General features: G+C 41.8%; 1 protein-coding gene across 1 annotated transcript in view; it reads left to right on the forward strand.

The window, feature by feature from the left end:
• The first annotated feature begins 318 nt into the window (after window positions 1-318).
• DSCAM (DS cell adhesion molecule) overlaps window positions 319-27,585 on the forward strand; it is a 99,686-nt gene continuing 72,419 nt past the window's right edge. The window contains exons 1-10 of the mRNA XM_053455755.1: window positions 319-561; window positions 1,122-1,397; window positions 6,585-6,881; window positions 7,979-8,254; window positions 9,343-9,621; window positions 12,522-12,641; window positions 14,495-14,668; window positions 25,453-25,652; window positions 25,941-26,037; window positions 27,258-27,386. Of these exons, the coding sequence (XP_053311730.1) occupies window positions 336-561; window positions 1,122-1,397; window positions 6,585-6,881; window positions 7,979-8,254; window positions 9,343-9,621; window positions 12,522-12,641; window positions 14,495-14,668; window positions 25,453-25,652; window positions 25,941-26,037; window positions 27,258-27,386 (2,074 nt within the window). The 5' untranslated portion in view covers window positions 319-335. The remainder of the gene's footprint in view (window positions 562-1,121; window positions 1,398-6,584; window positions 6,882-7,978; window positions 8,255-9,342; window positions 9,622-12,521; window positions 12,642-14,494; window positions 14,669-25,452; window positions 25,653-25,940; window positions 26,038-27,257; window positions 27,387-27,585) is intronic.

Consider the following 27,585-nt stretch of genomic DNA (forward strand, 5'->3'; position numbering starts at 1 on the left):
TTAATGTTATCCGTGGAGAGTTCCCAGGTATGAAGATTAGGCAGAGTGAACGCTCCATGTTTTAATAGCCAATATCTCACGTGTTACAGGACATGGTGATATAAGACATGCCTGTTACTCTTTCTGCTTCATTCGTCTCACACAACTTGAACTGCCAACTCCAGGCTGCCTCTTAATAGAATATCATGAGAATATCATGAGAATATCTTACTATTTTTGATTTAAATGAATTCTATCAAATACGTATTCTTTTTACTCAATTTTTCCCCCTTCTGTTTTCAGATCCCGTTAATTCCGCGCCCACCATAATAGATGGATTCGAGCATCGGAAAGCTATGGCCGGACAAAGAGTGGAGCTTCCTTGTAAAGCATCCGGACACCCTATACCAAAGTACCGCTGGCTAAAGGATAATGTCCTCCTTGAGCCAGACAGCCGATTTCAGCAAACAGTCATTGGTTTACTTATTGAAAACACACGACCTTCCGATTCTGGCAGCTATGTGTGCGAAGTGTGGAACAACTACGGGAATGCTGAAGTTATAGGATCGTTGTATGTAAAACGTAAGTCGAGTGGAAAACTTGTTATAGGCCATCTACCAAAACTAACTCCAAACTCTAGAACCGCGTGCAAGGTCAAGCAGCAGCTGTAAAGGCTGTAAAGTGTCTTCTAGTGGCTCCCTTGCAGAGACCCCTAATATATTTAACCCCATGGACATATCGGATAACAATACTTCACCCCACGTTCAAAGCAGATAACAATATGCCACTTTTTATAATTAGAGGAGACGGGGTTCCCAGTAAGGGCTGTAAAGTTCTAGAATCCACTAATCGTATGTATTCCAGGTACACATGACTTGTTGATTTAGAGATGAACGGCTTCTGTGTTGGTATTTATGGATCTCTTGATATGTGTTTTATAACCTTACTAATTATGTTACTCTTATTTCGTTATTCCAAACATCTGATACATTTTATAATTTTTATGTATTTTATATAAAAAAAACACATTTTAAATGAATGGAATTACTATTTGAAGCTGAATTCCCCCAAAAGCCCTCATTTCTCCTGTAGCGCACACCCTATACTCTTATGGATAAACATTTTGCTTCTGTATCTTCTAGAACCACTGAAGGTCACCATCAGCCCACGGAAAGTGAAGACCAGTGTTGGAAGCCAGGTTTCATTATCGTGTAGCGTGACGGGAACAGACGACCCTGATCTCTCGTGGTACAGTAACGGTGAAATCCTGGTCCCCGGGAGTAACGTCCGGATCACAGGAGTTAACCGGGAAACGCTCATAATGGACGCCATGGCGAAGAGTGACAGCGGCGCTTACCAGTGTTTCGTGCGCAAGGATAAGATGTCCGCGCAGGATTACGTTCAAGTGGTGCTTGAAGGTGGGTCACGCAGTAACTGATCATACCGTGAATAAATGAATATATTTTCTGTACAAAAGCACAAATTAGGCCAAAATGTTAATAAAATGTGAAGCTCATACGAATCCGAATGCACAAGTCTGGTTTCCACTGAGGCTCTACTACTACATGTCGCCTTTCTTCAGATGATCAGGGGAAGTACAAGATACCCCGGCCTTCTAGAAAAATGGCAAAGAAAAGCTATTTTACCCCGTATACCACCCTGAGACCCATTAATGCCTCAAAACATTGCTATATATTTTGGGCATGTAATAAATAAAGAAATAAACTTGAATAAAGACTATTTCTTTATTTTGGCGTATGGTGGACATTATCTTTCTTGGTCCGTACATTTATATGGGTTACCCCACTTTGCCTGTGCTCCCCTGACTATATATTTTATTATTTTTTGGTGTGGACGTCTATTATATTTTCTATTGGAATGACAGATACCCCTGCGCTGTGTATCTTCTATAAAGGACTCCTCGAGCATCTGCGGTTTTGGGGCTGATTGTTGATTTCTGTATCTGTAAAGAAGAGCCAGACATCAGGTGTTCCAAAAATATAATTGTGCGCATGTTGACGTATAGCCGTATTATAAATCTGTGTTTGTTCGGGTATTCCCCGTTGCTCGCTGCGCAGTAATTATAGCGAATATGACATGCGGTAAGCCTGCCAGCTGATGCTGTTTTTCCTTCAGTTAATTACACGGCATCCATTTGTATTTAAAGAATAAAACACTCCCTTTGAGTATTTGAGAAAACCACAGAAAACTAACATAATGATATCCTCCTTATCCATTATTGATGGATTTCTCATATTCAGTACGAGGAATGCCCGTCCCGTTATTAGAGAAAAAAAAAGGTATTATTTATGCTCGTCCATTATGAGGTATCAAAATTACACCATATGCAGAAAAAATATTTGTTACATGTCGGTTTCCACAACTATATGTATATATAATGTGTGTGTGTGTATGTATGTGTGTGTGTGTGTATATACGGTGTATATATATATATATATATATATATATATATATATATATATATATATATATATACACATGTATATACCGGTATATGTGTGTGTGTATGTATATATATATATATATATATATATATATATATATATATATATATATATATATAATTTTATTATTTATTTATTTTGTAAATAAAATGTTAACACGATCGGTTCTCAGGGTAGTTTGGGAATTATACTCAAATTGGGCAAAAAAGTGGTCCCCACGCCCTATTATGCTTTTTTAAAAATCTATATCGGAAAAGGCTGTTTTCTGCATAAATATAGCCATACAGATGTATTTTACATTCATTATCTGTTTTGATGCATGTTATATTTATTGAATTCTTTTTATAGTTTCATTATTATTAAATGAAAAAATATTTCATGAAGTAAAAAAAATCTATAGATTTTTTCCCCATCAGCCCATCTTTATACATTTTGAGAAAGCACTGCTGGCTGAATTAAAATTTCTGATTTCCCCTGCAATGTTTTTTTTTTTTGCATTTGGTTTTCCTAAAATTCTAGTTATCGGTTTGATTCTGCAAATCATTTTTCTGGGTCATTTTGCCTGAAAGGACAATCGCAGCCCGGAAGCCTTGATTTCTATAGTGTCGCGGCTTAATGAAGGTGTAGTAGAGGCACGGCGCGGTCACTATTTTTAGCCCGTTTTGTAGAAAATGAAGAGATTACCTGCCTGGCCACTGTTGCCATGGCAACCATCTCTAGCGAGTCAGATGGCCTGAGGAGCGTATTGATAATCTATACACACGATGCGAGAGTGAAGCTTTTTTAACCCCTTCAGGACCGGGATTTTTAAGCTAGGGTGTCGCTAAAGGACCGGAGCCGTTTTTATGTTTTTGCCATGTCTTTCTTCAACTGTAATTTTTCTCTTATCAAGTGGTGCACCCACACAAATCATATATTGTTTTTTTCAGCACAAGTAGGGCTTTCATTTGAAACCATATTAAGCTGGGTAGTACATTGTTTTATTTGAAATAAACTGGAAAAAGTGGGGAAAAAATGAAAAAAATGCATTTTTTTACAGTTTTGTATACATACAAATTGTACACACATTGAACCAATGGGAAAAAATTATCCCAAATATATTCATTAAGTTGTCCTGATTTGGAAACCACCCAACATGGCCAGGATTTTTATCTATTTTGACCAGTATAGGGGAAAATATTGCAAGGCATGCATTACGTTTTTGAAATGTAATTTTTTTCAAATTTGGCATGGTAGTCTAACTGCAATAGTTGTCACAGATACTGATTATCCCCCCAAAATTATATGTTTATGAACAGTAGATAAATCAAGGTGTACAACTAGGGTCATTTTGACACTTTTCAAACAGGGATTTTATCGCCAATTGCTGCCAAATTTTGAGGTATTTTTATATTTTTATTTTTTTTTTTTGCATATGTTGCAATGTTGCTTTAGATTTTATATTATATTTTGTATAGAATATATGCAACTGCAGAAAAAAACACCAAATTGTGTTCACCAACATCCCCCGGTTCCAACAAGGCCTCACATGCATGGTTCATGCAATTTTTGAGGAAGCTATGAGGGCAAAACTGGAACATGCGCATTTTCGTTTTCACATTTGGAATTTTCAGAAATTGGTTTCCTGGGCCCATATCCCATTTGGGAGATTTTGGAAGCCCCCGCTGTAAATTACCCCATAAAAGTATATATTTATGAACAGTAGACAAGTCAAGGTGTTCAACTAGGGTAGTTTTGACAGTTTTCAGTTAGCCATTTCTTCACTGATGTCTGCCAAACTTCACAGGGAAATTATTTTATTGCGTTTTTAACGCATACATTTCAATGTTGCACTGAATTTCTTGCACACCATAAGTGCAACAGTGGAAGAAAACACCACATTTTGTTCACCAACATCCCATGAGTCCAACAAGGCCTCACATGCATGGTTCATGCATTATTTGAGGAAGCTATGAGGGCAAAACTGGAACATGTGCATTTACATTTTTTTAAATATTTTTTATCAGATTACTTGTAAGTGACAGGTTTAGGCCGCTGACATCAATCAGGGAGACCGATCAATAATCAGCGACTTAAAATGTCACCGACAAGTGATCAGGTAATAATTATGATTTTTTCATTTATTAATAATTTGTTTTTTCATAATTACCCTAGATGACCCCTCTCTCTTTGTAGAGCAGGGTCATCCGTGGGCTGCCATAATGATCCGATCACTCCTATTGGCCAGGAGCAATCTGATCAGCCCAGCATTTGACCTGGAAGCACCCTGGACTTTCAGGTCAGTGCTGTTATTTTTTTTATTATTATTATTATTTTATTAATTTTTTTAAATTAATTTATTTTTTAAAAAAAATTTATTATTATTTTTTACATTTTTTTTTTTAACTCTTTCAATGCTGATGCTCCATTGAAGCACAGCATTGACTGGTATTTAGTCCCCACAAGCTTGTGGGGACTAATATTAACCCTTGCAATGCTGCGATGGGGGTCATACACAATCGCAGCATTGAAGGGGTTAATTGAGGAAGAGGAGGGTAGGGGTTAACTGAGGAAGGGTGAGGGTGGGGGGGCTGGTCTCCACACTCATGTGGAGACCAAAGAACCCTGTCTCCCTGTCCCTGAAGCTGCCTCTGGCAGCTGGGACACAATCTCCAACAGACTGGAGATTGTAGGGGAGGAGTCTCTCTGATCAGTCCTACAGGACTGATCAGAGGACTTCTGGGGGCTCGTTTTTGCTGTTGCTGGTCTGCCTGGGTTTCCAGGCAGACCACCAGCAGCAGAGCCCCCTACAAAACGGGAATTAACCCCTTCAATGCCGCGATCGCGGCATTCAATGCCGCGATCGCGGCATTGAAGGGGTTAACGCTGCACTGACGCTCTCATGGAGCGATCAGGCAGCAGGGGGGTGTTGGGTCAGGTCCCCACACTTGTGTGGGGACCTATTCAACACCCCCACCCCTTCCCTGAAGCTGCCTGTGGCAGCTGAAACCGCGATTGCAGATCTTTCTGCAATCGCTGTTTCTGCCTACAAAATCACTCCGTGGGAGTGATCGTAGGCATGGGGGCGGGCTTAGACAGGCTGTGCTGTCTGCCCAGGAGTCCTGGGCAGACAGTAGCAGCAGCGCCTCCACGATCACCGCGATCGTGGTGATGTGGGGGCGTTTTTTGGAGGAGACGTACCTGGTACGTCCCGGTCTACCGGTGACCAGTAACCAGGAAGTACCAGGTACGTCCCGGTGCTGAAGGGGTTAACATGAAAGATAAAAAATAAATAATAATAAAAAAACATCGGTTTCCAGGAAAGCACCAAAATCTCACCAAATGTTGCAACATTATTTAGGTTTAAATGTTTTATAAAAACATAAAATTTGGTTGCAGATACGAACCAATAGGCCACCTAATCTGCCTGTTTTTACTAATTTAACCATGTAAGGACCAGGGCTATGTCTCTATTCTCAATTAATGTATCCACACCAATAATTATATATATATATTGTTTTTTTAAGCACATATTTATAAATGAAAGACATTAGTTTGTATAAATAGCATTTTTAAAAATTGCAAAAAAAATTGCATCCCTCCCTTGAAGCCCCTCTTTTCTAGGAGCTTGGAATGTTTGCTGGGTATGAGGGTATCGCAGGGTTCTACAGCCCTAAAAGCCCCGATAATGTGTATAGAAACAATGTTTTTAGTAAATAAACTGTAAATAAAATACAATTATTTTTATTGTGTCTATATATATAGAAATAAATAAGCCACAATAATAAGGTAAAGCCTAAAAACGTCCGGTAAAGGCTTCTCGGGAAATGACTTCACCAAGGGGAGGGGCTAGGCCTAGACAGCGGGAAGTGAGCAGGGAGTAGGCGGGGAGTGGGTGTGGCCAGGCTACGCTCTCCTGACCCCCCAGGTATGTGTGTGAATGATGTCACAGGGGATGTTCTGCAAGTTAAAAAACTAAAGTTTCATCTAGAGCTAGATCTAGAACCATTTTTAACCCCTTAATGACAAAGCCCGTACATGTACGGGCTCAAAATGCATTGTTTTCAATGGGTTTAGGGACCGCCCATTGTCCTTAAGGGGTTAATATTCTAAGGTGTCTCTTCAGAGCGGTCATATTTATATCTTGTTATTTTTTTTTAGATGGAACGCCAAAAATTATTTCAGCATTTAGCGAGAAAGTGGTGAGCCCTGGAGAGCCCGTATCGCTCATGTGCAACGTGAAGGGTACCCCGCTTCCTACAATCACCTGGACGCTGGACGATGACCCCATTATAAAGAACGGAAACCATCGTATCAGTCAAATAATCACCTCCGAGGGCAACGTGCTTAGTTACCTGAACATCACCAACACTCAGGTCCGGGACGGGGGAGTCTACCGCTGCACTGCTAATAACTCTGCGGGAGTCGTCCTGTACCAGGCTCGAATAAACGTAAGAGGTGCTTGTCAAATCAGCTCCTCGAAAACAATATTACAAAAATTTCACGCAATTCTTTCTAGTTACCATGGTTTCTGCATGCAAACAGGTGTATCCCGCTCTCACTTTTCCTTTTGCATAGAATTTTTTTTTATCTAGCACTGTACACATTTTCTAATAGCAAATTTATGATTTTTTTAAATATTTATATTCTCGTGCAATATTCTTCTTATTATTTGTATTATTATTATTATTATTATTATTATTATTATTTCTTTAGTGGATTCACTCTTCTGGCTTTTCTTTTCCAAGAAAAACTCATTTAAATATTTATTACGAAGCTAGGATTAATATAAAAAAGTTGTTTTGTTGTTATTATTATTATTATTATTCATTTTTCGCAAGGCCAGTCACTACTAGGAAATAATTGCATCTATTACTAGGAATTCATAGTAATAACAGCAGATCGGCCCCATTCGGCCCCCGTCTAGTTGCCCGTTTTTTTCCTGCTATAAAGACTCAGACCTTAATCAGTCGTTGGTCTCGTCTTAGATTCAGGAGCCGTATGTCTATCCCAAGCATGTTTAATACCCTCACTGTATTGGCCTCTACCACTTCAGCTGGGAGGCTGTTCCACTTATCTACCCTCCTTTTAATAAAGAAGCATGCATTTTTGTTTTCATCCCTTTTCAAGACATTTAATATATTATCAATGAAAAAAGGGTATTTTTTTATGTTTTTAACTGGTTATTTCTGTGGACAAAACTGACTAATAGCACCAATGCCCATCCCATCTATACATTGCTATGGGTGATATATTGATATGGGTGCTCGCATTTTCCTACTGAGCTCTTATATACGGGAACATTAATGGCGGGTTTCTACAAGGAGCTGAGGATTAATTACCCGTAGGTTAGGTTTCGGTTCTATACACCGTTGTGCACTTTTATGTTAGAACACTTTTTACATAACGATACATTTTTACTCTTTTACGGTTGAATGAGTGAATTTTCTATAGTTTTTGTTTGAATCATTATTTGAATTAGTTACGTGAACGCGCGTTGAATGATCACGCAGGTATGCTGGAATTATATTGCGCTTTCCCTGTGCTCTCCGTAGGCCCGGCGAGTATTCGTCCGATGAAAAATATCACAGCAATAGCAGGACGGGACACGTATATCCACTGCCGCGTCATCGGGTACCCCTACTACTCCATCAAGTGGTACAAGAACTCGAACCTCCTTCCGTTCAACCATCGCCAGGTGGCTTTCGAAAACAACGGCACCTTGAAGCTGTCCGACGTGCAGAAGGACGTGGACGAGGGGGAGTACACGTGCAACGTCCTCGTACAACCGCAGCTATCGACGAGCCAAAGTGTCCATGTCACCGTGAAAGGTGGGTTCTTTTGTCAAAGTTACCTTCATCTCCAATGTTTAGGCTTGGTAAATACGTCGGAGGAGAGGCCAGGTTGCCCAATTTGTTGCAGGTCTTGTTTCTCATCAGCAAGTCATTTTACTGCTGGGGTCAAGAGAATTATCTTGGCTTTTTTTTTTACCCCATTGTGTTCAGGGTCGTTCTGGGGATAGCCAGGCCGTCCTGGCACTTTAAGACCAGTGGCCGGTAAATGACGTCAGTGTGGACGTCCGCTGGATATGTGCAGCCCCAACGTTATGCGGGTATCCAGCCGGTGATTTTTAAATATTTGTTTGCATGCAGATACACTACCGTTCAAAAGTTTGGGGTCACTTAAAAATGTCCTTATTTTTTTAAAGAAAAGCAAATCTAGTCCATAAAAATAGCATTAATGGATCAGAAATCCAGCGCAGACGGGGTTAATGTTGTAAATGACTATTGAAGCTGGAAATGTCTGTTTTTTTAATGGAGTATCTTTATAGGCACACAGAGGCCCCTTATCACTCCCATCACTCCTGTGTTCCAATGGCCCTTTATCACTCCCATCACTCCTGTGTTCTAATGGCCCTTTATCACTCCCATCACTCCTGTGTTCTAATGGCCCTTTATCACTCCCATCACTCCTGTGTTCTAATGGCCCTTTATCACTCCCATCACTCCTGTGTTCTAATGGCCCTTTATCACTCCCATCACTCCTGTGTTCTAATGGCCCTTTATCACTCCCATCACTCCTGTGTTCTAATGGCCCTTTATCACTCCCATCACTCCTGTGTTCCAATGGCCCTTTATCACTCCCATCACTCCTGTGTTCTAATGGCACGCTGTGTTCGCTGATCCAAGTTTAAGTTTAAAAGGCTAATTGATGGTTAGAAACCCTTTTGCAATTATGTTACAGCCAGAAATGCCATTAAAAGTGACCCCAAATCTTTGAACGGTGGTGTAATTCTGAAAGTTAATAATTTAAACAGGAGTAACTGGTTAATACCACTGAACCTGACACGTAAGACTTGCTTTCTTCCTTAAATTTGTTGAGGAACACTTTGTAGATGTATCTTTTTTTTTTTTTGCAGTTCCCCCATTCATTCAGCCATTTGAATCCCAGCGATTCTCCATCGGTCAAAGAGTATTCATACCCTGCGTGGTGGTCTCTGGGGACCTTCCAATCACAATCACCTGGCAGAAGGATGGGCGGCCAATCCCAGCCAGCCTTGGGGTGACCATCGATAACATAGACTTCACTAGTTCTTTAAGGATATCCAACCTGTCTCTCATGCACAATGGTAATTACACGTGTATAGCCCGGAACGATGCAGCAGCCGTGCAACACCAAAGCCAATTAATTGTAAGAGGTAAGCTCGTGTACCAAAAAAAAGATTAAAAATGATATGAAGATCTCAGATTTCCATAAAATTGTCCGATCATGTTCCCAGGACCCATATTGTTACTTACAGATTAAAATAACTTTCCAAACCAGCGAGTTTAGCCGTCTTAACCGCTTGGAACCAGGTGCGCAAGATGGCGGCTCACCTTTAGTGGAAATTGATTGGATCTGCTGTGTCTTGTGAACAGATGGACGATTATTTCAGGGCAGGCACATAGTAACAAAGTCATTTAGGTTGAAAAAAGTCACAAGTCCGTTGAGGTCAGCCTCCCTTTTGACCTACGAGAAGGCAGGAGCGGTAGAAGAAGAAGATCCATCGTAAGAGTGGTGCAATGGAGAAGGGGGAGCGTTAGCAAGGCGGGGTGGGGCACGGGTGAAAAACCTATAGAAATGTCTGTCATTGGACGTAAAAGGTTTTGGAGTAGATGAGGAAGTTGAGGTGGAACCATTAGGAGATATGTTACAGCATGAACATGGGGTTTGACCAAGTCAAGAAGATAAAGAAAGGTGGGATAAGGAGGAAGGGAGGGAGAGCGACACCCCAGGGTATGGTGGGAAGGTTAGTGACAGAGAATAAATCAATGGTTCTAGGCAGGTCATGTCTGTGATGGCCACATACACTAGTAATAAATCATTTTGAATAGACAGATAGTTTATTCTCGCTGCGGTTAAAGGTTTCCCGTTAATGCAGATCTGTGCTCCATACCGGTAGACGTTTAAACTGCAGATCTATTGTCAGAATCCCAACGTGAATATGTGGGTGTCAGTCAAAAATAAATGCTTCCATTCTGACACGTTAGCGCCCCCTAGTGATGTAGGAATTTCATTCTTTTATTCACTAAACTGCGAGTTTGCAGGTGAGTTCAAGAAACGCTTCCTGTTCACTTACCCAACTTTGCCTTCCGTGAGTATATATACCCCACATACTCCAGGGGGCAGCACTTTACACATTCTGCTTAGTGATAAATAAAATGTATATATCTCCTGGGGAAAATGACACTGTTTGCCTTGAACTAGGATTCTATAAGTAGCTTAACAGAAAACAAATTATATACCGGTATATATATATATATATATATATATATATATATATATATCTATTGCAAAAAGAAAACCAAAGGGTTAAAAGAAAATCTCAAAAAGGGCGGCATACCGGATCCCTGCACCATCAAACTTTACGAAAAAGAAACGCCTTAAATAAATAAATAAAAATTTGCCCCAAAAAATTGCAAAAAAAGACAGAAATATTCCGTAGAATAACATTCCGTGAGCGTCTCCCCCCTTTGTAGCCTTTGTATCTTTTTGGCTTGTGTTCTTTTTCTTCCGGAGGGTATGGAAAGGTCATTGCTAAACCCTAAGGGAGGGTAAGCCATCATGGAAATGAAACTGGTTGCTTGGAGACAGCCAACCTTAGCTGGCTTATTTTCGTCTTGCCGCGGACTCGTCCTGACTGTATATTTGAGGGAAAAAAAATCCTGCGGCATCCACCATGTGTTTTAACTCCGTACCGACCGCACTGCCAGCTAACGGCACTAAGACGAGTGATTACCCTGCTCTGTAAACCTAATGAGCATTAAAGGGACCCTCCAGCCATTATATGAAAGCTTAGGGGTCCCTTTAAATTGACATGGTGTCCCTTTTGCAAGTAGGAGGGTCACGCAAAATCCCCCCTATACGCATTTGTCCCTTCCCTTCCTGTGCCGGAGAAGTGTTCTGGTTTGTGATTGGCAGAATTTGCACACCTGATCAAAACCAGTATTAGTATAAAATAATAATAATAATAATAATAATATATTATTGAGGCACAGGGATTCGGGTAAAATTCATGTGAGAATATGTATATCGGTTAAGGGAGGTATGGAGGAGGGATGGGGTAATAAAATGAGTGCTCACAGAAGTACATCATATAGAGTAATCCAGTATGATATATAATAATAGTATAGTTATAATAAAAATGTGTATTTTTATGTGTATACGGGTAAAGCATGGCTTAGATGTACGTTACAGGCTTACAAGTTTGTTCCCTTAACAGTAGGTTGTAACACATTGGGGTTTATTCAGTAGAGAAGGAGCTTCCAACCTAATAATGCATTATGAAGGACCAGCCCCAGGGAGCTTCACCTGTAAGAAGGGCTGCACTGGCCCTGTGTAATGTATAATTAATGTAGGGAGATTTCTTGGGCCAATGTATAGATTTAACTACACATTACCAAGCTCAGCCCTGAAACAGTTCCCTCCGAAAAGGGGAAGCGCACACAGGGGGTTAACTATAGACTGCCCTAGATGGAAATGGGGGTACATTTAGCTCCTGATATCAGGGGGGACCCAGCCCCCGTTGTACACATCCCTACCTTGGATATCACTGCACTGTTATCAAGGTACGACCCTTGTAACAAATCATGGGGATGAGCTGAGCTTCTTTAAAATGGGGCACCCTGAAAAAAAAAAAGGCTTTTCTGCCAGGAGAGTACCCTGGGGGCTAACGTGATGCTCCATGATGGGGTATTATAGTTTATAAGGGACTCAAAAATGACTGATGGCAGCCCTGTGGCATGTGTTGGGGATTCAGGGTGGTGTGCAGGGTGGGTAGAGAGGGCCGCCAAGGGACCCAACGTGTATAAAAAGTATGCAGTAGGGGTTTATATACGCATAGTCTTTTGTATATCGACACATAGACTATAAAATCTTAATGTACTTAAGTTTGGAGAACTCTCAGTCGGGTTGAGGTATGTTTTATTCTTGGATAAGTATGACCTGAGGTGGAGTAGTAATGGTGTTTTTGTCTTTAGTGTTCATAGTGGGTTATAATTTAAGAAGTATTCTTTTTTGGGGGCTGTGAATGCTACTGAAACACTCCGATCTCTCAAGTTCCTCCTAGATTTGTCGTCCAGCCCACCGATCAAGATGGGATTTACGGGAAAGCTGTGATTCTGAACTGCTCGGCGGAGGGTTACCCCGTGCCCACGATAGTGTGGAAATATTCCAAAGGTAATTCTCTCTTATATTCTTATATTTGCTGTTTGTTCATTTGAAACATTTGTTACTGACCTCTAAAAACATTTTATGGTTCATAGTAACTCTACTGCGTATTTGGTATTGTGAACCTTGCCGTAAAGTTTGTTGCACCTGCGCCTTTGTATCCGTTTTCATGTTGGCAGCGACTACCGTGCCAATTAATCCGGTCCCTTAGGAAATGGAATAAAAAAAGCTACCTCTGTAAACACGTTCAATAATATTCTGAAAACAAGAAAATGAACACGCGGAATTCGTATAAACCGCCATCTTGCTGTGTGTTATTTTTATTAATACGTAAAATGTTACTTGATTTGCATTATAATCACACAACCTTAATAACTGCAACTTAAGCAGGACCAAGCGACTCTTCCTGGTCAAACAGCAAAGAAAGCGCAGGTCCTGCGTTTTGAGGACACTTTGACCCTAATTAGAAAGCAAGTACAATACACCATGTTCCAAATGTTCCGAAATATTTTCTACCTACGCTCGGGGGGGAGGGCCGTCTTTCTTCGATTAATGGAGAAACAAAATAATATTATAATGGCAAATATAATAAACTATACAAATAACAAAACCAAGAGTGGGGAGAGTTTTTAAAGGAAGTGTCTAGTCCACAAAATTGTATTTTTTTTTTAATGTATGTCGTTGGAACCCAGACATTCTACTGCATGCTGTGTCACCAAAGCTCCACTAGAGGGAAGCAGTGGGCACCTTGTAAATTTTTCATGATAAATGCAACTAAATTGGGTTTGCACATATGAATTGTACGCATACATAACTAAACCATATTAGCTGTACTATATTTGCACAGCTGTATGCATCAAAATAGCCACATTATGTTTTTAGTAGTAAAATGAATAATGCCTTTGGACAGAAATTTTGGGCATAAAAAAAACACACTGAATGACCACATCAGACATCTGAACGAAATGTGCCAATTTTGTCGGATTTTCGTTTGCATTTCATTTACTTTTTCAACCTCACTCTCACAGACACTCACGCTCTCTCTCCCTAACTTCTCCGCCAACCACTTCTGTGTCCCCATCTCTTGCGCAACTCCTCTTCGTCTCTTGCCTCTTCTTGCTCTTCTTTCTCCACCCGATGTTCCCCGCTATCAGCTCCTTTAACCACGGGAAATGCGGGAGAGGCTGTCCCTGCGGAAATACTGCGAGAGGCCAGAATAAAGCAGGTGGATCTGCGTTATTCTGACCTTCTGCAGAAGCTCCAACCTTTTGCGGACGTGCTCCCGGAGGCCTGGTCAATGGAGCAGATAGCAGGGAGAAGAGGACCAAAAAAGAAGACAAAAGAATGAGAGGGAATAGAAGAAGAAGCGGAGCTGCGGAAAAGGAGATGGCGACACTGAAGCGGATGGAGAGAAGGAAGGGAGACCTTGAGGGAGAGCGTGAGAACGTTAGTGTGCCAGAGAGTGTGAGTGAGGGTGAGCGACTACAAACTGTGTTTCCGATTTGAAAAGCCCTCCAAATTGTATTTGAATTGAAAGAGCAGGACATGAAATTTGTTGTCCGAAAACAAATGGACCAAAATCTCTAAATAAATATATCTAGCTCGTCTTAGTATAATGTTTGAAACGTCATCCGCAGCCAAGATCCTACCAAGCTGACTCTCCTGAAATCAACCTGAACCGTAATTACTCCTAACTGTGCCTGACAAAGAAATAAAGAGCCTGGAAAGCATGAAAAATATGGAATTCTGGAATAATCAACCATATTGAATTTCGATGATCCCTCAAACTTGCTTTAGTTGTTGAATTTATTATTTTCACCATTTTTTGGCCGGCATGGAGTAATGGTCACATTGTCTTTCAGGTGCCGGAGTCCCCCAGTTCCAACCTATTGCTTTAAACGGTCGTATACAGCTTCTCGGTAACGGCTCGTTACTCATTAAGCATGTCCTGGAGGAAGATAGCGGATACTATCTCTGCAAGGTCAGCAATGATGTGGGAGCGGATGTCAGCAAGTCCATGTATCTCACGGTTAAAAGTAAGAGTTAAAATCCTTTACTTCTCTCCAGGCATTCATTCTTGTTGGAAAGGATCATGGGAATGTTGGCTACTTCCTTGCTTTTCTTTGGTTTTCTATATTTTTTAAAGAACGATTGTAATAACCTCGTTTTTTTTCCTTGCAGTCATTTATTTTGATCATTATAGGTTGCACTTTAATAATCTCTGAACTGTTGGAACTATATTGAAACAGAATCAATATGATCCATAGAAGTTGTGGTTTATGTTAACACCCTAAAATTCAAATCAAACGTGCATTTATGTATAAAACACAACTTATTTTACAACGAAATAACTCATAAATAAATGTGTTTATTACATAACAAATGTATGTATGCAAATTATGAGTGGGCTTTTACTATTAACTTTTGAAATCTAGACTCAAAGCTAACAGAGGATTGAAAGTTAACCCCTTCGTGATGAAGGACGTAATAGTACATCCTCAAATCCCGCCAGTTGGCACCAAAGGACGTACAATTATGTCCTGTTGCTTTAAGCAGTGCTAAATCACTACAGTCACCGGGGATCCCTTTACTGTCACGGACCGTTAATACCCTGATCGAGTGCTCTATCTGCACTTTACTACCAGAGGGAAGCCTTTCTAGTGATATCATCATGACATCACACGAGGTTCCCTGAAATTACCCAATATGGGGTCTCTATCTGTAGTGCGCTGCTTTCTTCTGGAGACCAGGGCAAAAAATTTAATAATAATATTTAAAAAAAAATAAAAAATGAAAAAAATACAAAAAAATTATCACCTGAACTACCCTGTATCCCTCCCCTAAAAAAATAAAATAAAAAAACCTATGAAATATACTGCACCTCACAAACAAAAATAGATAATATTGGCCTGTAGCATCCCCAAAGCATGTCAAACATATGTGGAGTATCGCTGTACTCAAGGAATGTTGCAGAAAAAAAAACATGACACCTATAACTGCGAAAATAAATGAAAATCCTAGGCATGTTGGGTATATCCAAACTCAGAGATATCGCGATCAACTTTGGGTTTTTATTTCTCATTTGCACCTGAAGGGGTTAAAAATATAATAACAGTAAAAAATATGGTTTTAAAAATAACCCTTGCACCACTGGAACTATTTATTGTATATTGAAGTGCTAGATACGTGCTTTAATATGTATTATTTACCTGTAAATAAATAAGCTCTAGAGCGTTCTAACGGGGAAAGTTGGTTAATGTCTTCTCTGTTGTCCTTTGGCCACAGCTTTGGCTGCTTCAGTAGCCGGCATTGGGGGTCTCTACTTGGACCCCCTCTGGAAATCTCATACAAGCCAGTGCTGGAGTTGCCTGGTGGTGAGTATACTCCACGTGCGCAGCCGAGGAACTCTGGATGGGAAACCATGCAAGCCCATAAGAGTGGATTCTGATAAAGAACGCGATACGGCAGCGAGAAGGCAGCTCCAGCGCACACTACTATAGAACATAACAGTAAAAGTAAAAAAAAACAATGAATGTAACATGCATGGACCTACTTTGCACACTTAGCGAGTCTATGTGCTTCTTCTGCACGCTGATAATCTCATGTAGACAATGTTGGCGGCAGTAGACTTGGGGGTCTGTGGATCCCCTCTGGATGAGATGGGATTACGTAATCCAGCTCCGAAAACCCCAACACATTTATACAAACAACACGAAATCGGAAAACTATCAAGGAGCCAACATCGACCTGCAAATCCAATACTTTTCATTAAACGCGCTACCAAACGCAAGTAACCATCACAATGCATATATTAATACTTTAATCGCTTAACTTTATTTTTGTGCTAATGATCCAGTTATTACGGTTTATTCCCTGCCCATTCCTGAAACCGTCTCTGCAGGAACATGATGCTTCTCGCACCGAGGCTTCTCTCCCGCACCGAGGCTTCTCTCTCTCTCGCACCGAGGCTTCTCTCTCTCTCGCACCGAGGCTTCTCTCTCGCACCGAGGCTTCTCTCTCGCACCGAGGCTTCTCTCTCGCACCGAGGCTTCTCTCTTTCGCACCGAGGCTTCTCTCTCTCGCACCGAGGCTTCTCTCTTGCACCGAGGCTTCTCTCTCTCGCACCGAGGCTTCTCTCTCGCACCTAGGCTTCTCTCTCGCACCGAGGCTTCTCTCTCGCACCGAGGCTTCTCTCTTTCGCACCGAGGCTTCTCTCTCGCACTGAGGCTTCTCTCTGGCACTGGCGGCTTCTCTCTCGCACTGGCGGCTTCTCTCTCACACTGAGGCTTCTCTCTCGCACTGAGGCTTCTCTCTCGCACTGGCGGCTTCTGTCTCGCACTGAGGCTTCTCTCTCGCACTGGCGGCCTCTCTCTCGCACTGAGGCTTCTCTCTCGCACTGAGGCTTCTCTCTTTCGCACCGAGGCTTCTCTCTCGCACCAAGGCTTCTCTCGCACTGAGGCTTCTCTCTGGCACTGGCGGCTTCTCTCTCTCGCACTGGCGGCTTCTCTCTCGCACTGAGGCTTCTCTCTCGCACTGGCGGCCTCTCTCTCGCACTGAGGCTTCTCTCTCGCACTGGCGGCTTCTCTCTCGCACTGGCGGCTTCTCTCTCGCACTGGCGGCTTCTCTCTCGCACTGGCGGCCTCTCTCTCGCACTGAGGCTTCTCTCTCTCGCACTGGCGGCTTCTCTCTCTCGCACTGGCGGCTTCTCTCTCTCGCACTGGCGGCTTCTCTCTCGCACTGGCGGCCTCTCTCTCGCACTGAGGCTTCTCTCTCGCACTGGCGGCTTCTCTCTCGCACTGGCGGCTTCTCTCTCGCACTGGCGGCTTCTCTCTCGCACTGGCGGCCTCTCTCTCGCACTGAGGCTTCTCTCTCGCACTGGCAGCTTCTCTCTCGCACTGGCGGCTTCTCTCTCTCGCACTGGCGGCTTCTCTCTCTCGCACTGGCGGCTTCTCTCTCTCGCACTGGCAGCTTCTCTCTCTCGCACTAGCAGCTTCTCTCTCTCGCACTGAGGCTTCTCTCTCGCACTGAGGCTTCTCTCTCTCTCACACTGGCGGCTTCTCTCTCTCACACTAGCAGCTTCTCTCTCGCGCACTGAGGCTTCTCTCTCTCACACTAGCGGCTTCTCTCTCGCGCACTGAGGCTTCTCTCGCGCACTGAGGCTTCTCTCGCGCACTGAGGCTTCTCTCTCTCACACTAGCGGCTTCTCTCTCACGCACTGAGGCTTCTCTCGCCCACTGAGGCTTCTCTCGCGCACTGAGGTTTCTCTCTCGCACTGAGGTTTCTCTCTCTCGCACTGAGGCTTCTCTCTCACACTGGCAGCTTCTCTCTCGCACTGCGGCTTCTCTCTCGCACTGAGGCTTCTCTCTCGCACTGGCGGCTTCTCTCTCGCACTGGCGGCTTCTCTCTCTCGCACTGGCAGTTTCTCTCTCGCACTGAGGCTTCTCTCTCGCACTGGCAGCTGAAAGCCTGCAGCACTCTACTAGAGAATCTCCCTCTGGTAGCCTCTAATTGATCCTGAATACAGCAAACCGTGCTCCACAAGGTCACCCGATATATCATGAAAACAAACTGCATGAGGGTTTCTAGCAGACTGAAAAATCCCCCTGTCTCACCAAAAAGGTGTCTTTAAAATGTTTGCAGATAGTGTGCAGAGTCTAAATGGAGTCCAGCAAATTCATTCATTTCTCACAATGCTTTCAGAAAGAAAATCATCGATGAGGCTATTGTTATATTATTATAACCAGAGCGGGGTAAGGGGAGACACCACAGGAGAGCCTAAAATATTGCACCCCAAAAGTGAGGAGTTAGTGAGCTGGAGGGCAAATGTGGATTTTGGTTTTCCCCATATTTACTTGTAGATGCATTGGATGTCTATATTATCCTTGGTGGTCTGGTGGTAAGACAAGGGAATATGGACCTCTGTAACTCCAGATGCCTTCTTCTGTTTAATACCATGCTGTACACACGGGGGACGATTAAAAACATGAGATAATCTGGCCTGATAGAGGCTTTTGTACCTGCCAGTTCCACCTTTAGACTTACAAGGAAACATCTTTTGGGGCACGTCAATATCTGGGGTGCATTGGCTCCACCACCTGCAACCTCAAATGTTACCCCAGTGGACAAAAAACATACTTACCACGTGACAACGTCTCCAAGAATTAACAAATGGAGAATCAATAACCTACAAATGTACAGAAAACAAGAAGAGGGACCACCAAGAGGATCCATTCAAGGTATTTGTAATGACATATGGTAGATCTACTATCAAATAAACAACGTCTACAATTCCAAGGGTGCTCAACCGACAGAAAATGAAGGTCTTGGGCTGGCTGACTTCCTGGGACTGGCCCGTTGAGTGCTTCCATCCCCTGCTCCTAGTAGGAGTCGCGGGGCGCTATGTGGAGGCTGAGCTACTACTCAAAGGGGCGGAGCTAGTCATAAAGAAGGTGGGGCCTGGTAAACATCGCCCGCCCACGCAGACATTTAACCCAGACGTCCAGTCACCGTTGGGGTAAATTTGGACGCTCCACTCTATGGTTAACGTGGGTTCTTTGAGATTTTGTGATAATTACTCAATTTCCCTTTTTTTTTTTCTCTACAACCAGCACAGTGCCAGGATTAAAAGAACCTATTTGTACATTTCAGATTGTAAACCTCCTTTCGATTTTATCCTTTGCTGGATAATAAGCGGTAGAAAATGAAATTCCTGTCCTTCCGCGGATATGAAGGAGAAAGTCTTCATTTCCCTGTTCCACATACTTTTCTTCTAATTAATCAGCAGATGTTTTCCTGCGTGAATACAGAGCAGCTCGGCCTGGAACCCAAGCAAGGTCACCCATCTTTCATATTAAATATTTAACGAGGTTTAGCTAAACTGACTGCACTCACTGGCGAATAACACAACAAAGAGACGCTTTGAAGTGGGAAGGCTGAGAAATACCATATTTTTCATTTTATTTTTTCGTGGAAGAACCAAGATTTTGATATTCGAAGATGTTACTTGTGGATTCTGGGTTATGTGAAGCCAACTTGCTTTAATCTTTTTTTTTAATCTGTATATTGTCAATGTTAATGTTATTTTTATTGCCCCTTTATCGTAATAGTGCTACAGAAAACATACAAAACAATCTTTTTTAATGAAATCAGGAAAATCAGAAATAACTTTCATGGGGCAAGACGGGCAGATGTACTACAAGGTGAGGGGCACACTTCAGCCGCTCATCAGCAATGCCCCTATTCCGGCCTAGGCCAACTAGTCCTAGGGCGGTTGGTCCAGGGGGAGGCCCCCCAGTGGGATTGGGGATAATCCAGATTGATGGATCCACCATGGATCAACCATATTTCCTCTCACTGCCACTCTGAATTTAGTGAATAAACCCATTTCAATGCCTGGGGGCCAGCAACACATTGCCTTGGCATGCAGAGGGTTAAATCGGCACCCACAGAAATCTTGTGCAGTAAATTGGGGCTGCGAACCGCATCCCCGCTTTCTTGGTTTTCCCTTTCTGAGAATGATAGGAGTTGGAGTCTAAAGATTCTAAAGCGTTCCAGCTTGTCCTCTTTGGTCTTCATTTGCTCATCACCTGGAAAAGGCTTTTACCCTCAAAACTCTAAGCCCGGGACGTTAAGATTACTTTGTATCGCGATCCTTCTCTGCGATCATAGACCAGACTTTGTCTTCTTACCATTTTTTGATCGTTTCAAAGAAAATATCAGAAAGAAAAATCTAAGAGAAATTGATGTGAACGGTTTATCCTTCCGCTTTTTTACACTTTGTATCAAAAGCGGAGGGAAAATTCCAGCCGTTGCCATGGTGACTAAGCAACATTTACTTAGTGTCATAATTGCTCTGATATTATTTTTGGTGACAAAGCAATGTCTTCGTTGAAAAGGCAATTTTTTTTATTATTATTTGGATTACTTTGTGATCTGACAACCATTTTCTGATTCCGTACCAATCCGGTCCGCCCTTCATCCCATAAACTGGGGAGAATCGGGATGAAATCCAGTTTTCCAAAGGCTTTGATTAAAAAGGACCTGTTTGCTGAATTGAGATCGTTAAGAGGATACATTCATTTACGATAAGTTGATGAATAATGTAACTGACCATGGCCTGGGCCCATTGGGTATACTGTCCTCCAATCAGCTCCAGCGCTGGCTCAGTGAGGGTCCCTGGGGAGAACCCCTGTGTGCCTGATTGGCTGCTTCAAGCAGCCAACCAGCAGCGTCAAAACAGGACCACGGAGCGTGTGTCGGACTCCAGTTCTGGAGCTGCAGCTTCTCCTAGAGCTATATGATTTTATTATAATGAAGATCCGTCCTTGGTGCGGCTGCACGGGGCTCTTTTTAGGGCTGGGGCTGTAATTCCGCACATACGTGTTCCTGGCTTCGCTGAGCGGCGGTTGGTGCTCATTCTCTGCCTGCGATTTTATGGCTGTAAGCGTCTGTTTCCAGCCCCACGTCTCCATTGTCTACGTTGAGCCATAATCCGGTTGCTATTTATAACTCGAGCCTCCGATGGGGTAATTGCTTAACAACAGAAGCCACTTAGCAAATAGCGAAAATAATCATTTTAAAATTGTACGCGTGTTCAGTTTTCAGAGCGAACAGCAGAAAACAAGAACATTGTAATAGAAGAACTGACGAGATTATGTATATTTTCTCCCCTTTGGGTTTTGGGAAGGTTTGCTATACCAGAAGGTGGGATATACACTTAAATCAAGGATTTACACTTAAAGGGGAGACTCCAGTGTCCTAAACAAACAATGCATAGAAAAGTCATTTTTAGTAAAATTCCTTCACATTAAACGTACAATTCGTGGCAGGGAGTACAGAGGAACCCCAATAGCAAGTCGGTCACGCCTAAAAATAATCCAGGGACTGTCCTAAACAAAAGAAAAAAATTAACAAAATAAAGCCCGACGCACGTATTTTAATAGATTCCGATAAAAGTTATGTTTTTATATATACAGGATTCTAGATATATTGTTTGTAAAGTTATAGACAATTAAAGGGACGTGCCACCCTTCATATACTCTTTAATACTCATTAACCACTAAGTGGCCCCTTTAAATTTCCCTTTGGGTCACCATCGCAAACCCCCCATCATATGCATTTGCCTCTTTCCCTGCCCCCCCAGCTTCAGTGGGCGCAAGAGTCGCAGGTGGTTTCAGGTGGTACTTCCCTGTTGCTGATTGGCTGCTTCCACAGAGGGGGTGGTGCACTACAGCTCTGGAACTGCAGCTTCCTCCAAAGGCAGTTATTTTTTTATCTCTTTACAGGTTGCAGAATGGAAATTAAAGTACTTTAATATCAAGTGCCTTATTTATCATTTTTGTCGGGAACATTCAATTGTCATGTGACATAAAGGCAGAGACTGATAGGTTAAAGCCTCTGCAAAGTTTTTGTGTTTTAATGTGAAGGAAAGAATAAAAAGGCAGTTATTTGGCTTAATAAATTCGATTAAAGAGAAACATCTTTAAGACTCTAAAGCTCTTGAGAATAAGTCGAGAATATTCGTTGGAATATCCTATAAAAAAATGATTTTGGAATATTTTTGCATTCCACATCTCAAAAACCCCAGTTCATAATAAATAAAATACATAAATTTTAGATGAAATTAATAATTAAAATGCAAAATAGATCAGCCAGTCACATTTCAAAGCAAATAGGATATAAACCCCAAACGCTCGTCAACTTTTCCCCGACACGAAGATGTGTCTTTTAATGCTTTACATCAAACGAAGCTCCTTATAATCAAAATAACTTTATCTGAGTGCGGTAACCCAAAACTCAAGGCATACATTATATATTTATATATACATTATATATATATATATATATATATATATATACACATATATACACATATATATATAATGCCATTTTATAACCAGTCAGCATTTCAGTTTGGGCTCTCTCCACCTAATGTATCGGTTTTTGGTAGTCTGTCAATTGTCATCTTGTCAAACCCCTTGAATATATGGATTGTATTAAAAGCTGCGTAAATTGTTGGCGCTATATAAATAAAAGATAATAATAATAATAATAAAAAAGTTCTTACACATATAAAGTATTCAGTGTATTTGCAAACAAAATATCGGCGTTCCTTATTTGAGCAGTTATTAAGACTTTTTGTTCTTAAGACCCTCCATCACATACAAGTAAAAGGGAAACAATAAAAAAGAATTACTGTATGAAATATGTAAATAATATCTAGGTAAATGTCTTGATACGTAATGTCTTCATATTCATAGATTCTAAGTCTTAATGTGGGTTAAACTACTTATTTATTTATTATAAAGATTTTATTGAGGTTTTGGTCGAGCACAAAAGGAGCGTACATATGTAACCAAGTATATGTATGGGGTAATCCAAGAAGCAAAGAAGCAAAGAAAAAGTAAGCTCTCATGGTTCCAACTGTTCCAACTGTTACTGTTCCAACTGTTACTCAAAATTCAAACATTACATAATAACGCAAGAAGCTGTATTAGGAAGATAAGAGAACGTCAGAAAAGAATGAGAGAGAAAAGAAGAATGGAAGAAGAGAGAGAGAGAGGTAGGGCCGATAGTCTGACCCGTCGCCCGGTATCAGGTGGAACGAAAGTAGAGATCCCGACTGAGGATATCCATGGATCCATGGATCCCGTATAAGGATATGCCAGATTTTGGCATTGACGTGTTGTATGGTCAGAGTATCGCTTTAGGTTATAACATTTTTAACACTGTTGTTCGCTTCCCCTCTCCCCTTATTGTAATAGCGCTACGGAATCTCCTGGCGCTCTGTTAGTATGTTCTGTAATACATTGTAACAGCATGTGCGATCGAAAACCCGATGTGCTCCATTTTGGTAGCTGGAAGAGGACACTTTTTTTGGCAGATTCCCTTTCCTGAGACATGTAATACCAGCTACCTGTCCAACAGGTGCTCTAGACAGCAGGTGCAACAAAAGTGTTGTCCTTGGGTCAGGGGAAAATCGCATCATATTCAGAATGGCTATAAAGGCACCGTGGCACATAAAAATGTGCTTGATTTTCAATAAAATTGGGACTGGCCATCTCCCAGCTGACATTCAGCTTTTGCTTGGAGACTACATGCTACCCAGCCTTGCTATAAGCAATTAAACAAGATCCATATCTTCTGTGCTGCGCAAGCATCTGGATTTTAGCCAAGTCCAGTCTACAGGAATCCGGAATAGATGTATACACTGTATATATACAGGGGCAAGAAAAAGAAAGTGAATTTCTGGTATTCATGTATAAATGTGTCTTAAAATATGATATGATCTTCATCCAAGTTACAATAATGAATAAACACAATCTGTTTTAACTAATAAAACCTGAATTATTATTGTTTATGTACATAATGAATACATCATTTAAACCTTCACATAGTGGGTTGGGAAAAGTATGTGAACCCCTTAGGCTAATCACTTCAACAAAAGCTACTTGGAGTCAGGAGTCAGCAAACCTGGAGTCCAACCAATGAAACGGGATTGAACAGGCATCGTTCGTGACAGGACACCATGGAGGAAGCTGCTGCTCTCCAAAAAACCATCGCTGTTTGCCTGACGTTTGCCAAAGAGGACATTGACACTCCACGGGGCTACTGGGAAAATGTTTTGTGGACTGATGAATCCAGGGTTGAACTGTTTGAGAAGAACACGGAGCACTATGTAAAAAGAACACCACTTACTCATATGAAAGCATCATCCCATTGGTGCCTGGACAGCATGCCACCAGGGCCTGGACAGCATGCCATCATCAATGGGACATTGGATTCCCAAGTTTATCGAGGTATCGTACAGGATAATGTCAGGTTTGTAAAAGTTGTGTGATGCAGCAGGACAATGACCCAAAACATCAAAGTTTCAAAACAGAAAATCCGCTTTTTGGAGTGGCCCAGTTAGAGCCCAGACCTTAACCCATTAGAGATGCTGTGGAATGACCTCAAGAGAGCCGTTCCCACCAGACACCTTAAGAACATGGCTGAGCTTAAGCAGTTCCGTAAGGAAGAATGGTCTAAACTTCCTTCTGAACGTTGTGCAGGTCGGATCTGCGGCTACCGGAAGGGCTTGTTTGAGGTTATTGAGGTTTGCCCATTTAATAAATCCAAAGGGTTCACTTACTCTTTTCCACCAGCGCTGTGAATGTGTAATGGGTGCGTTCAATAGACATGAAAGAATATTATTGTTTGTGTGCTAGTAGGTTAAGCAGGTTTCGTTTACTTCTTCTGGTGCTCCCCACGTACCTATATTGCCGCTAGTAGCCTGCCGCTGTATGTATTCAGCTGGTGGTCGCATGTATGTAATCTTATCAGCCACTGGCCTTAAAGTGCCAGGGTGTTTTTTAATCCCCACTCCAACCCTGTCCTAGATGTTTTATTTTTTTTTATTTTTTGGGGAATAATGGTATCCCAGGGTTCGACATCCCAAAAAGGCACAATGATTCCACGTTGACATGCATTTCACGTCCTAAACTCAACCTGAAAAGGTTATGCCACCAACCATTAGCATTTCTTAACGGCAGTTTTATTAATAATCTTGAAAATGTATGCCCGTGAGAAAGCAGAGACAGGTCTCGCATCTCTGTGAGGTTTCTCTGACCACTCAAGGTTAAGCAGCTGGAATTCTCTCAACCCAATCGAGACAGCTGGCAGCTATTGCTATGACAGAGATATTTTGGATGAGCCAACTGATTCTAGTTAATCGAGATGCATTTTGAGTATTCTGTGTATGGTTTTGTGTCCTTCTTTCTTATTTATGGCATTGAGGACCTCCATAAAGTTGTCTCCGTTCTAACTTGTCTTCTGTCTGTAGTTCCAGCGATGATCACGTCCTACCCGAACACCACGTTGGCCACGCAAGGTCAGAAGAAAGAAATGAGCTGCACGGCCCATGGAGAGAAGCCCATCATAGTCCGCTGGGAGAAGGAGGATCGAATGATTAATGTTCCCGAAATGTCCCGCTACTTAGTTTCCACCAAAGATGTGGGGGAGGAGGTGGTCTCAACCTTGCAGGTACCATAAATGACTGATGTCGTAGCTGAGCGAAGTCTACATGGCATATATTTTATTTCTGTATCCTTGTTACATTTGAACAAGGATACATTGTTACATTTTAACAAGGATACATTAGAGTAAGGACTTTACTACCTGCTCTGGGATATTCTGCACTTATCTGACAAACTGGTCCTAGAGGTTGCGAAGTATACTCGTGATATTCTCTAGTGTCAATGGGGTAAAATACCGGTTTACATAAATTCTCGAAATTAGGATATTTTTCCAGCTATTTTTTGTTGTTTTCAGATTTTGCCCACTGTTCGTGAAGATTCCGGATTTTTTTCATGCCACGCAATAAATTCATTTGGAGAGGATCGAGGGATCATTCAGCTAACAGTCCAAGGTTAGTCAATTTTGTTCTCGCCGAGCAGCAGAAGCAGACGGACTCCTGGTTTCCTCTCCTCGAATTACCGGAGTTATACGGTCAGCACAGTTTGACCTCATAATTCTTCCCCCCCTTTGCAAAACATGATGTATGTTTGGTTTACTCCGTTTTGGAAGCCTGTAGGACACTTTTATACGCTATTCACGATTAGTGGTACTTATTATGGCAGAAAACTCCCAAGGACAAGGTTTGGAGGGACAGGAGGTTCCAAATAAGATGTCCGTTCTTATCAAAGGTCCGTTTAACGTAGGGCAAAAGAGACAACTGCCCCCCTTTTGAGGCTTACCATAGTTACCTACAACAGCTGTCCCACGGACCTCCCTGTTGTCTTTCCTCTCAACCACCAAATAGATTGTAAGCTAGGACTGTATTCTCAATCTATACCCGTATGTTTAAGTTGTGTCATTTAAAATATGAAATAGGGTGAATGTTGGAGTGGGGTGATGACAGCAGATCCAAATGGGGTTAGGTGGAACACGCTAGCTGGCCTAGGGCTCTTCACCATTAACAAAAGGACTATAAAGGAATAATTACACTATTAAAACTAGTTTCCAAAAAAGATCAAAAGCTCAGACAAGTGATTACAGACCTGTGAGCCTGACACCACTTTTTGAATGCTTATTAAGAGATAATAATCTGGAATACTTTTTGATCAATACAATCTCTTGGAGCAGTCAACAAGGTTCTAAACATTTGATAAAGTTCCAGCAAAAGATTTACTGTGCATGTTTAAAGCGATAGACTTGGGGAACGTTACTTGTACTTGGACTGAAAACTGGCTGAAAGATAGAGATCAGAGCATTGTTGTTAACGGTAGATTCTTCAGCCGGAGCAGTAAGTGGGGGTCTGGGTTCAGTCTTGGGCCCCCTGTTACTTAATGTCTTTATTAATGACCCGGCAGCGGGTATAGAAAGACACAAAGATAGGTAACCATGTAGAAAACCGGCAGATGGAACAGTTAGTGAACGTTTTAGACTTTTACCTAAAAGACAAACCCAGTAAAGGTTGTGTTCTTTCCAGCCTAACAATGAGGTACTGTGAAGTGCGCCAACCGAGAATTGTTTTCTCAAGCTGATCATTTATATATATGCGGACTATTGAGATGGCATTGAGATATCATTTTGTGGCACTCACTTTGATTATGTATACTAGTTTATGTATCTTTTTTTCCCCCCCAGAGCCGCCAGATCCTCCTGAAATAGAGATCCGCGAAGTCAGAGCTCGGAGCATCGCCCTGAGGTGGACGATGGGATTCGACGGCAACAGTCCAATCACGGGCTACGATATTGAATGCAAAAACAAAACAGGTACCAATTGTATTTAAAAGGCAAACATTGGTCTATTTAATAACCATAAAACATATATATATATATCATATAATACGCTCACAGTACATCAAAGCTATCAGAACTGAGCTTGTATTGTACTCAGTGATAGATAGTATTACTTTGGCCCTCTTGGAAATGTGGCTCCGGTGGTGGGTAGTGACTGCTCACCTTAACGGCG

The sequence above is a fragment of the Spea bombifrons genome, chromosome 2, assembly GCF_027358695.1.
Source record: "Spea bombifrons isolate aSpeBom1 chromosome 2, aSpeBom1.2.pri, whole genome shotgun sequence".
Classification (NCBI taxonomy): domain Eukaryota; kingdom Metazoa; phylum Chordata; class Amphibia; order Anura; family Pelobatidae; genus Spea; species Spea bombifrons.